General features: G+C 39.4%; 2 protein-coding genes across 2 annotated transcripts in view; one reads left to right on the top strand and one right to left on the bottom strand.

The window, feature by feature from the left end:
• Positions 1-325: 325 nt before the first annotated feature.
• On the bottom strand, positions 326-7,727 carry ddx59 (DEAD (Asp-Glu-Ala-Asp) box polypeptide 59). The gene is made up of 8 exons (XM_054602779.1): positions 7,070-7,727; positions 6,019-6,878; positions 4,796-4,978; positions 4,607-4,696; positions 3,904-4,155; positions 1,746-1,898; positions 1,022-1,150; positions 326-883 (listed from the first exon to the last, which is right to left on the bottom strand). The coding sequence occupies exons 2-8, from the start codon at positions 6,862-6,864 to the stop codon at positions 623-625; spliced, it is 1,914 nt and encodes a 637-aa protein (XP_054458754.1). The 5' UTR covers positions 6,865-6,878; positions 7,070-7,727; the 3' UTR covers positions 326-622.
• Positions 7,728-7,848: 121 nt separating this feature from the next.
• camsap2a (calmodulin regulated spectrin-associated protein family, member 2a) overlaps positions 7,849-12,160 on the top strand; it is a 46,789-nt gene continuing 42,477 nt past the window's right edge. Inside the window, 1 exon segment of the mRNA XM_054602969.1 lies at positions 7,849-8,420. Within this exon segment, the coding sequence (XP_054458944.1) occupies positions 8,282-8,420 (139 nt within the window). The 5' untranslated portion in view covers positions 7,849-8,281.

Below are 12,160 nucleotides of genomic sequence, written 5' to 3'. Positions count from 1 at the left end.
TGGACAATAAACTGTAGCTGGCTGTACAGTTGTTTCTCAGTGGAAACATTGTGCTCATGTTTTTCTAAAAATAGCATTCTACTGTTTAAAATAGTGACGTACACTCCATAGTTTAAACGAAAATATCTCAAACTCTGCCTGCTGAGGAAGTTACGGTTGAAAAAGCTCCAGAAATTATTTATACTTGTCAGGAATAAACTTTTACTTTTAAATAATAGTTTTGGTTGGAAACATTAACACTCTTGTACCATCAGCTAGAGACCGTTCTGAGCTGGAATGGATTCACATTTGCAGTCTCAATATTATGCTTGACATGGATCAATAACAAATACATTTAAAAGCAGTTTGTTTTTAATTTGTTTTTTTACTGGACCTCATTTTATTTACAATAAAGACAACATAAGTTCACCACTACAGTGGCAGGAAAGACTTTATCTGAACTGTGTTGAAGTCTGTTGATTAAAAGATACTTCTTCTATTTGAAACATTTCGGACATTAAGCCATTTATTGAGATATGTCAAATTCACATTTACTTTTTTCAATAAACTGTAAACTAAACAAACATTCAGCATTTACCAAATAAATAAACAACACCATTGCAGGAATGATCGGTAGTACAGACTATTTCTTCCGACGGTCGTGTTTCTTTATGATGTCTAAGAGGTTGTTCTTAGTGACCAGCGTGTCATTAGACTCTAGCTTGGCCTTTTGTTTTTCCCTCCTCTGCTGCTCATGGAGGTGGGGTGAATTGAGGAGCTGAGGTGGCAAGATGGACCCTGTGGGTTTAACCCGCTTCACCACCTCTAGGAAGATACGTTTGTTGTTGTTGTTGAGAAAGGTGATGGCTGTTCCTCTGTGTCCCAGTCGACCTGCCCTGCCAATCTGGATGGGAAGAGATGAGGGATGTTGTCATAGGTTGCTTTAATTAACAAACAAAATAAAATCACACACACACTCTGAAGTTAAAGTTCACCACTCTATCACTTTACCACTTTTCTACTCCGATGTATTATTACCAACCTGATGGACATACTCATCCATTGCGTTTGGCATGTCAAAGTTAACCACCAATCTGACGTTTACTAGGTCCAATCCTCTGCCCAGCACACCTGTACTGATTACCACTTCAAAGTCTCCATCCAGAAGACCCTGAGGATGACACACAGCCAATATTACACTGTCAGACATGTTAAGGATTGTCAAAATACAGACCACAAATGTTTTGAGTTACTTCATTTTCACCAACCAATGTGAAATAAACATTAGCATGGTAAGGACTTAATTTCTGGAGAAAATATGTATGCTGCAGGAAGGTAAAAATGTAATTATAAACTTTGCTTTGTCTGATGGTTGTTCTATCTTTGTAAACAATAACACCACATAAATTCATTGTACATTATGGTTGAGCTCAAAAAGTTTCCAAAGATACCAAACTTACATTTAATCACAGCAAAATATGCATATAATTATGCAAATAACACCTTGTATATCTTCCATCTGATGTAATGCAGCAGCCATACAAAAATGACAACAAGTTGAATATTTTCTCAGTGTACCGGGGAGTATAAATAGCTTAAATGATTTGTTAGAACTATAAGATATAGAACATACAGTAAATGCACTGGAGCTCTTGGTGTCTATGGTCTCCAGCTAACAGTTGTTGAGGAGCAACACTCTTGGACGCCAAACACAGAAGAACTTCTATATATCCACTTGACAGTGTTCGAGCTGCCACTGGTCTCACCCTGAGGATGCGGTTGCGTTCCCGCTGGGTCTTGTCAGAGTGGATTGCCACAGTATTAAGGCCTGTCACCTTGGCAACCGCCTCGCACAGTAGATCAGCCCCCAGTTTACAGTCTACAAAAACCACCACTGGAGGCTGGTATAGCTTACTGTCCTGCAAAGCAGCAAGGGAGAACAAAGGAGCGGTGTTAGATTTTAATTCTTACAATTTACACAGATCTATATTTTCACATTCAGATATTTCAGTAACTATATATATATATATATATATATATATATATATATATATATATATAAAAAAAACTCAAAGTCAATATACATGGGGAGCTCATCTAGCTCAATATACATGGGGAGCTCATCTAGCTATATAAATATATATATATATATATAGATAGATAGATAGATAGATAGATAGATAGATCCCCATGTATATTGACTGAGTTTTTCACTTATAACTTGCTTATCAGGCTGCAAAGAATGGTTAAAAAAAAATATATATATATATATATTTTTTTGTCTGTGCCTTTCAACACCGATACTATTTAGTATGCCAGAAAAATATTTAGTACGTCCCAATACATAGAACATAAAATGCAGTATGCAAGAAATACCAGGATATTCTACAACAGGACACACAACCGGTCGCATTTTGCCGTATGCAAGACAGCATGCTTTTCTGGCTATTCTGACCCACATTATAATGAAGTAGAATATCCCAGTAGAATGCATACTGCATTCAAGAGTATGTACTTTGTAAGGACAGTTGAAGTATGTTTTAAAAGTTAAAAAAAAAAAAAAAAAGATTGCGTTTCGGAACACAGCTTGTATGATACTTTACCAAAAGGTGGCTTTTTTAAATTTTGGACAGGTTCAAAAGGTCAGAATCCTCCAGCAGATGGCAGTCTCTACTCTCCAGCCACCAACACACACTTGACATGCCCAAAAATATCACATTCACCCAATTTACTATATTTTGGGTTTGCTGCAACCAAAACAAGTTCAAGCTTGACAACCTGTAACAGATAAGTGACAACCTTTCCTATTATCAATCTGGTCCCAATTTATATCTTTCCATTCATACCTGGACAAGGGAGGAACAGCTTTACACAGCCTAAACACATGTACTTAAAAGTAGGCTGTTTGCATCGTACCCTTTTTCAAATATGTATTTCCCACATTGACTAATAAAGTGTTTCTCTCAGCTCTAGGTCACTGCTTCAACACCAATTTATGAGTATGCTATGATTTTCTGACTGTGGTTTGAGCAAGTCTTCATATACCCAAATGTAAGAGCTGCAGCACATGATATGAGTAATTTCTGAGCCATGTCCACCTCCAGGGTTTGGTTTTCCTGGGCAATCCCATCTAATTCACAGTATAATAACCCTCCAATTCCACAGTACTCCTGCAAGATCCGCCTTTTTACCCTGTTCAGGGACAGTAGCCTTATACTCCTATACTTATACTCCTAGTCCTATACTTAAATAACAGCACTCATAAATAACATTGCTTTAAAAAAAAAAGAAATCGCCATGACAGCTACCCCAGCTACACAGAGAAGTAGCTCCCGTACCTCAGACAATGGTCTAACAGCACTTCTTCACTGACTTAACTATAGCAGACCCTTCCTGTCTGGCCCTCTATAAATGGTCCAAGCCACTGCTGCGATTCCTGGAGTGGGGCCATGGCTCAGGCCCACCCATTTCCTCCAGATAATGGCCAGGGCTGCAGAAATGGCTGTCTAAATATGGTGTAGTGGGAAGACTGGCCCTTGGAGCCTGAGGAATTACCAACTTTACAGAGCCAGTTAATGAAATACCAAGCGGGTGCCAATGTGTATCCAGACTGAATAACCACAAACTAAAACTTACATAATTACCCACTTTCTGTGTTTCTTTTGCCCACCAAAGCACGTTCTGGCTCCCCATAGGACAATGAATCTTTTCTTTACACAAGAACAAAGAAAACTGCTGACCTTTCAAATAAAGCCTATGTTGGCAGTGAAAGTAAGCTTCAAGTGATACTCCAACCAAAATGTTTTGAGACTTTAAGTGAGAACCAGACTGGCTGACAAAAAGGAGACTGTTTTAAAAAAAAAAAAAAAAAAAAAAAAAAAAAAAAAAAAAAAAAAAAATCACAACCTCAAGTCTATAACCTACGTTGAGAATCTCAAACAGCTTCTTCTTCTTGGAGGGTTCCTCTAACCACAGCAAGATCTGCCTCACGTTGGCACAGGGCTGGTTCTTCTCTCCAATAGCGATACGGACAGGGTCACGAACCAGTCGGGCCGCCAGCTCCTCCGTCCCTGTTGGGATGGTGGCCGACACCAGGAGAGTTTGGTGTTCTTCTGGGACTTGTTCCAAAACCTCCAGCACCTGCTGCTGGAAGCCCATCTTCAACATAGTGTCGACCTACAGGACACATCACAAAGACATGTGGCTCCAGGACTTTCTCCATTTCAAAATGTTATAATTTCTGCAGACTTAAAAGCATATAACTGAACACTTGGAAAACTTTTATCATGTTGTTGATGAAACTTTTACAGCATGTTTTGGGATATAACGGGACTTAAGTCAAATTAGTTTTCATCAAAATCTTCATTGTTTGCTCATCATAATGTCAAATTTAAATCATTGTGAATATCATTTCAAAACTGCTCCTGTATCATGACAAGTGAAGGTTTTCTAAAGAATGTTAAGTATTGATTCTTGGATGCAGATAACTTTAAATAGCTGATATAAATGCTAGCATTGTTAGCTGCAGCTCAGCCATCCCATGTTTTTTGAACATAGCACCTTTAAAGTTGGTTCAATGTTGGAAACCTGAGTAAATGGGACGTGTACAAAGTTTGTCATGTATTACCTCGTCAACCACCACAATCTTCACTTCGTCCAGCTGCACTGCCTTCTGCTTCAGGATCTCAATGAGTCGCCCAGGGGTGGCTATGATAATCTTAAAGGGGATAAATAGAAGAACATTTGGAATGTGGAAAGTTGAAGAAAAAAAATGGATTGTGGGAGGAGGAAATTACTGTAAAATCATATACTGTACTTTGATGCTGCTTTTGAGGCGGTGGAGTTGTTGGGGAAGTGGCATGCCGCCCACCAGCAGCGCAGTCCTCATGTTTGGGATGCCCATCACCACCTCCTTGGCCTGTCTCTCTATCTGAATGGCCAGCTCCCTGGTGGGGGTCAGGATGAGAGCCACAGGGCCACTTACACTGCTTGCTGGTTTCTAAAAGAATAAAAGAAAAATGTACAGCATCTTACGACATGCAATCCCCAAATCCTTAAGCTATGTAGCAAGTGTTATAGACTCCATACGAGAGAGGTTTTGTGAATCGTTAAATACTACTAATAATTTATTATTGTGATAACAAGTTGTTTCTTTTAAAATAAATTAATTATTTAGTATCTATGCTCGGCACTGCAAGATCATGGCCAGCTGCTGGACAGCTCCTCTCTTAGTTGGTGTGTCTACAAAATCAGTCTCAACCCACCTACTAAACATTCCCCCTGCATAATAATGACAATGAAAATTCAATAGACTTTGTAGGTTCCTTTTTAAAAATCCAATGTTATACTTCTGTAAGTTAACAAAACATCAGGAAGAAAAAAGGTTTTGTTTGCTTGGATTTACTGTTTGCTTGGTTTGCTAGATAGCTAGCACATCTGTTCCAACGGATGTTTTGAAAAGTTTACTTGGGTTTAGATAATCATTTTACATTTCATTAACATAAGTAAACTCTCCGTTTCAAAAAATGGCCACAGATAAAATGTCTCTATTAATGAATAATTCAGAGCTGAGACTTCAAATTGATCAAGACAGAAACAGTAGATCTTCTCTTATTTACACTGTCCACCTCAATCACGGTGATGGTGTGCAAATGTATACACTCCACCCAGCATCAGTATGCATAAGTGATCAATTTATTCTCATGGCTAAAAAAATCAACTTAGCTGCTAGATTGTAACCATTTGTTTTTGTTTTAAGTTGGCCTATGGTTATGTGATGGCCAAGATATACTTCACCTTATATGTTGGATCACACATGCCATTTACCTTTATAATCAACAGATATGTTGTTGTTTTTTTAATGTGGGCTTGTGTCATGCAGGTGGCTACATTTTTTCCTCTAGATACAATTTCCTTATACATTAAAGTTTCTATAAAAGTTTCCTATAAATTACAAAGCAGAAATACGGCAGTGTTTAACTAGGCAGTTTCATGGAGTGAATATAAACAAAGAATCTGATGTTAGTTGTGTCACTGTACCTCCATTGCCCTCACTACCACTGGCAGCAGGAAGGCTACAGTCTTCCCTGAGCCCGTGTCAGCGCTGACAATCACATCCCTGCCGCTGAGACCAACAGGGACCATCTGCATCTGGACCGGAGTCGGCGCCTTATAGCCGGCCTTTTTCAGGTTTCCACCAAGCGTGGCAGGGAAGCCACAGTGTTCAAACTCAATGATGGGTCTCCTGACATCTCCCCCCTGGGTGTCAATGCCCAGCTCCTGTTTAATCCTCTGGACCTGCTCATCTGTTAAGCCTGATATGAACAGATCCTCGGTGTAGGAATAGCATGCCTCCCTTTCACCCGCTCCACCGGTGTCAACGGCTGGCTGCTGAGGTTGAGTCCTTTCATCTCCATTTTTGTCCTTCCTGGTAAACACATCTGCACCAATCCCCATCCCCATTTGGGCCAAATGTTTGGCTTTGCACTCAAGACTGCAAACATCATTGTCAGTGCTGTCACAAATGTACTCCCCATAGCGAGCGCACATTACACAGACAGGCTCTCCTGGTTCTGGCCATCTCTGGCTCTTCTTGAATGATTTGACAGGTTCCTCCTCCTCCTCCTCTTCCTCCTCAGAGTCATTTGAGTCACACTTATGTCCATCATCTTGCGCTGAGCTCTCAGTCAAACCTGCAGAGTCTCCATCTGCCTGTGTTGCCTCATCCTGTGGTTTGGTGTCCTCATATGTGTCCTCCTCCTGAACAGGTGTTGCTGAACCGCCTTGAACTTTCCTCTCCCCCTCGCCTAACTTGATTTTCTTATTCAAAGTTTGTCCTGAGACCTGGGCAGCTCTCTTAACTTTCAGGGCTCTTGGCATAAACATTTTTGATTGTGAACCTGTGAACATCAGAGAAACAGATGTAAACATTAAGCTCGTGTCAAGGAAGTCCAGGTCATAGTTTTGATAGAAACAACAACTTCTGAAAATAGTGAGAACGCTGATTGGAGCTTGTACCACGTCACGACATGCCGTAAAGTATTCCAACTGAGCGATTCATATAAATGATGAGCATTAACGTTACACATACCTGCGTCCAACGCGTTGTCTTCCAGCGGTTCAAAACAATCTCCGACGCACACTTATGACGTATTGTTGTGTTGCACTTTGGGAAATGTGGTTCACAGTGCTCTAAACCTTCTGTCGGTCGTTAGGGTCCTTTATAACAGACCGTCTTCTTTACGTGTTTTGATTCAATCGGGGAAAAAATATATATATACTAAACATTTTAGCTTTATATAAGTCCTCTTTAAGGGCGTGTTTTACATTGTGGGTGTGGCTTTAGAAATGAAGCGGGATGTCTACAAGGTAATGTTAATAAAACTGCTGTAATAAGTAGACTGCGACGCAGTGAACGGGAAATTAAAAACGCTGTCTGTCTGTCAAATTGAAAACACGTGGATATTATATAAAAAAAAAATCTTCAGCTTTTTTTTGGTCTTCTCGCAAATCGTACTTATGCACACTGTCCTCTTTCCATGCGGCATTCAAATGCTCGTCGGAAACTCACACATTAGCTCCAAGCCTTTTTAGTCATGGGATGTAAGGATATTAAATGTCGAGATTTGAATCAGCGTGCCGTCTTGGGGTAAATATATCACATATATAGGGTACAGTCCTCAACAATGTACCCCTTTTACTTATTGTAGGAATATACCATACACTACAGGGCCAAAACAACATACCCTAAACAAAAGTGTTAATATTCCCGACAGTTTGGAAGGTACCTTCGGCGCATGCGCATTGCGCAACAAAGGTGCTAGGCTTGGAGAGCCACAGTGCGGCAGGAAAAAAAATCCTACCGCGGCAGCGAAGGATGGCAAGCCAAACACATAGGTTACCAATCCAAGAATAAATGGACATGAAAGGGAGAAGCTGCCTGCTTCCAAAGAAACGCAAATAATGGAAATATTTCAGTTTCCATTTCCTCTGAAGAGCAGTTTTTTCCTCTGAAATCCAAGGATACCTTCCCAGCTTGGTCTGACGAAGCCCCGTCCCACTGATAGACAGCAGTGTGGATGACTAGCGACTCATTGTGTCCAAGAGACTGAATAAGACGACCAAACACGCAGCCAATCTAGCATTGTATGACTGAAAGGACTCGTCAATTGTCTTCGGAAAGACACTGCCACTCATCATTCACAGCCGTTCATTGTTTTTTCTAAGAAATCCCGGAGTGGTGGGATGTTTTCGTGTTGTGTTTCTTCTTAGGGTTTCAAAGAAAACAATCCAGGGAGGAAGTATGGGTGAAGTTCAAGACGTCAGGGATGTTAAGAAGACCTTCGTTGCTCCATCGATAAAGTCTTTCGAGCACTATGACTTCTCCCGAGCCAAAATCTGTTGCAGCCTCACATGGCTGGTGGCCAAAGCGTACGGGACAGGTAGGTGCACCACTGTAACCTCGACCATAAGGACGTGCACGCTGCATGAATAGTTTTGTTTTGTTGTTGTTGTTGTTTTTAATCTAATGCATGTAAGTAAGCATTTTAAATAAATGACCTGATGCAAAACATGATGGATATACCCGTAGTTAATTCTCAAAAAGGCGAAGACACAAAAAAACAGTACTCACACCCATTATAAAAGCATTATACTGCAGAGCCATAACACACTAGAGATATGTAATATGGAGTCATCATTGATCACTCGAGGCAGTATTCTCTACTAGTCCCCCTGTGATTTTTTCCATCAGAGTAAAATCTGTTTGGTCCATAAACAATATTGTCCATTGACCATCTTAAATGAATTGCCTATTGGAAAGACAATAAATATTATCCCTAGAGGAAGGATAAAACCAGTTTCCTGTGTTGGATCCCAGTGATCAATTCATATGTTGTCCTACTTAATGGAAAGGGTGTAGGCCCTATTCAGTGTAGAAACATAGAGGTATGAATGTGTCCCCAAATATATGTCAGCCTTCAGGGAACAGCATTCAAATTTAGAAAGAGATGCATCTCGTGAGATATTACGTCAACATTGTCAGCCGGTTTTATAGCACACAAATAATGTATTTATTAAAAGTCCTTTTGGGGTTTAATGAAAAGGTTGGTTGGATCATCCTAAGACAAAAAAAATCTACATTACTTTAAAATCTGTTTTGTAATGAAAACGTAGTCAGGATGTTTTTTTAGTAGAATTATATAAAAAAAAATACTAACCTGGTGAACACAATTATATGTTAAATGGATTTTAATCTTAATTGAGACCTAATGCAGGGATTCTAATCACCACTTACATTTTGAACAGTGCAGTGAAAACAAAATGGCAATTCAGTCTGAGTATCTGGCTAGTATGGCTAGTACATAGTCAGATAGGGGGCTTGTTACACGATGGTTTGGAGGCTCAACTCACACACATCATCATCCTAGGGTTCAAAATGAATTCAAAAGAGCCAATGTAGTGCTGTGGTTAACTTGAGAAGGATTATCCTTTTCTTGTCACCACCAAAATAAGTAACACTCTGAATGATTAAAAACTATGCTTTTATGAAGTTTTACTGTATAAAATAATTGTATATTGCAATGGACTGCACATTCACTGGCAGTTTTTTTGTATACTGAACATGTAAAATGTATTTGATTGTTCAACCACACTATTGTATCCATTTGACTTCGGATTGATGGATGGATGTGCTCTTTTATAAATGATCAAATCACCAAAGGTGTTTTTTTGTAAATACAACTTGTATCACCCTCTGTTGTCCATCAGTGGGAATTACAACAACATGGATTCACAGTAAAAGTAACTCATTATCCTCTTTCCACCAACACCTGTGTCACTATCCCCTCTATGTTATTGTGTCTTTTGACTGACCGTATGTTACACACACAAATCTGAGTAAGAATGAGGATTCGTAGCCTTCAGAGGCATATTTTTGCAGTTCTTATACAGGACAGTCTCTTCAAACTTTAGGTAATTAAGCCATGGCACATAACATTGTGTTATGTTGGTGACAGAGCCAGGGCTGATAAGGTGACATCACTTTTATTTATTTATTAATGTGGAAAAACTGGCATAATTAACATCTTGTTTCTACCATGCATAGCCAATAGACCCTGGCCAAAAGAAGCAATGAAACGCTACCCAAACCCAGTATTACACCGCAATCACAAATTCAAATCACTTAGATCGGTTCTTCTATCACTTTATGTTACCACTGGCACAGCTCATTTAATAAGCCCTTATTAATCTGTATTTTCTATGTATTTAGTTAAGACCATTTTGTAAAAAGAGCCTTGCAACAAAACCTTATTTCACATTAAGCACAATGAAATATTGGATTCTTGAACATCTCAATGATTGCTCTCATAGAATATAAAGTCTAGCTCAAAAAATAAATACCTATGTGTGTTGCACTGAGGCTCCTGCCGCTATGCAGACTTTAGTTGAGTTTCCCATCACTGATTTTCACCAGCAGTTTGGCCTTAAATGGGGCGTTGCTCAATTCACTCACACTTAAGTTGAGTCCTGAGGCAAATTAATTGTGAGAGGCCGCAGACACACAGTACAGCCAAGTTTTAATTCAACACAGTTCAAAGTATAAGTGGGATCTTTAAAACAAACTGTGATTATTCATGTTTTAATAGCAGAATGTTTTTGTCTGCCCAGACTTACCACAAAAGAAGAAAACAGATCACTTGATTCAAAAACTGGTTTCCCACTTGTTGAGAATACATTTCAGATGCTTGGCCCCTGTGATGAATTCCTTCATCTGTCATTTGAGGCCGGGAATACACTATTCGCACGCTGACTCAAACAAAGGGTTCTGATTGCACCCTATAATGACAAAGTAGAAAGTACAGATATAATATTATGCATAACTAGCACACAAAATATTATATTTAAATGGGCCACCTAAATATCTTGAATCAGAGAGTTACTTTTTTCAGTTTGATAGTGTTGCAAACACACACTGACTCAACAGCCATGAAAAGTGAATATAACTAAAAGTGTACAATTTAAAATAAACCCAAGACAATCTGCCTATTATATTCTATCTCTGTGTTCTGTTATTTGCCATTAAGTCTATTGTTCATTTTGATCCCCATTATAGAAGTTATTAAAGTAAAACCTGCTTAATTCTCGTATGGGCTGAAACTCATCAGCTCTAAAATAACCAACGCAGCTCTCACAGTTTGTCTGAGCAGTACAGACAAAGACATCCTGCTGCTGGAGCCACTGAGCACATTATCCCCTGCACTGTGTTGTAATAGCCCAGTAAACATGAGGTTCCTTGCAGATCCTCTGTGTATTTTCAACCAGGACTGAATGAAATAGGCTGATTCCAAAAATACAGCTCTCCAGAGAGAGGTTGAGGGAGAGTGCAGGGGAGAGAGAGAGAGAGAGAGAGCAGGCTCATCTACAGATCCCTGCCTACGCTGCTCTCAATACTTCACATGCATCTGCCTCCTTACACCAATGCAGCGGTGCATTCAGAACAAACAATCTAGTAGATGGAGCAAGATGCAAGATGGAGAATATGCAGCAGCTGTTTGAAAACACTGTGAAGCACAAACTGATACCAGAGTTTAATGTGCGAGACTACTACGGTTCATAAGCAGAGCTCAGAGTAGATCCACTGTGTCGGAGTGTTGGGTAAAATCTTTAGGTCGAAAGTGAGTAACTTTAATTCTCTCCACATTCCAGTAACAAGTTCAAAGCATTGAAATCCAAACGGCAGTGGTTTGTCAACAGCTGGAGGCTGGAAACGCTGTGAATGTGGAGCAATGTTTCACAGACTTCCATGCATAAGTAAAAAGCTAACTTACCACAAATATAATAAAAAATTGGAGGACAAATAACACCTGGAGGAAACATTTCTATAGTGTTTGATAAAATATAAATCTGATGAAATGATAGTACATTGAGTTTTCTGTCTGCAATGGAGGCCGTGGATTGACGGGAACACTGATGTTGGAAGTTATTCACTTTCCATTGTTAGATCAATGTGATTTTTTGTGAAACATTCCTGACTTGTAGTCTTCTTTACTAAACACATTCATTACAGTGACAATATGAACCACGACCAACAGATAGTGTAAGAGACACAGTTGGGTCTTCAGAAAAGCCTTCATGTTGAAAAATAACATGAAATAAAATGCAATTTGTGAAACACCTGAGC

The sequence above is a fragment of the Anoplopoma fimbria genome, chromosome 8 (genome assembly GCF_027596085.1).
Source record: "Anoplopoma fimbria isolate UVic2021 breed Golden Eagle Sablefish chromosome 8, Afim_UVic_2022, whole genome shotgun sequence".
In the NCBI taxonomy this organism is placed as follows: domain Eukaryota; kingdom Metazoa; phylum Chordata; class Actinopteri; order Perciformes; family Anoplopomatidae; genus Anoplopoma; species Anoplopoma fimbria.
The sequence above is the reverse complement of the archived record's forward strand: the minus strand, read 5'-3'. Positions and strand labels throughout refer to the sequence as shown.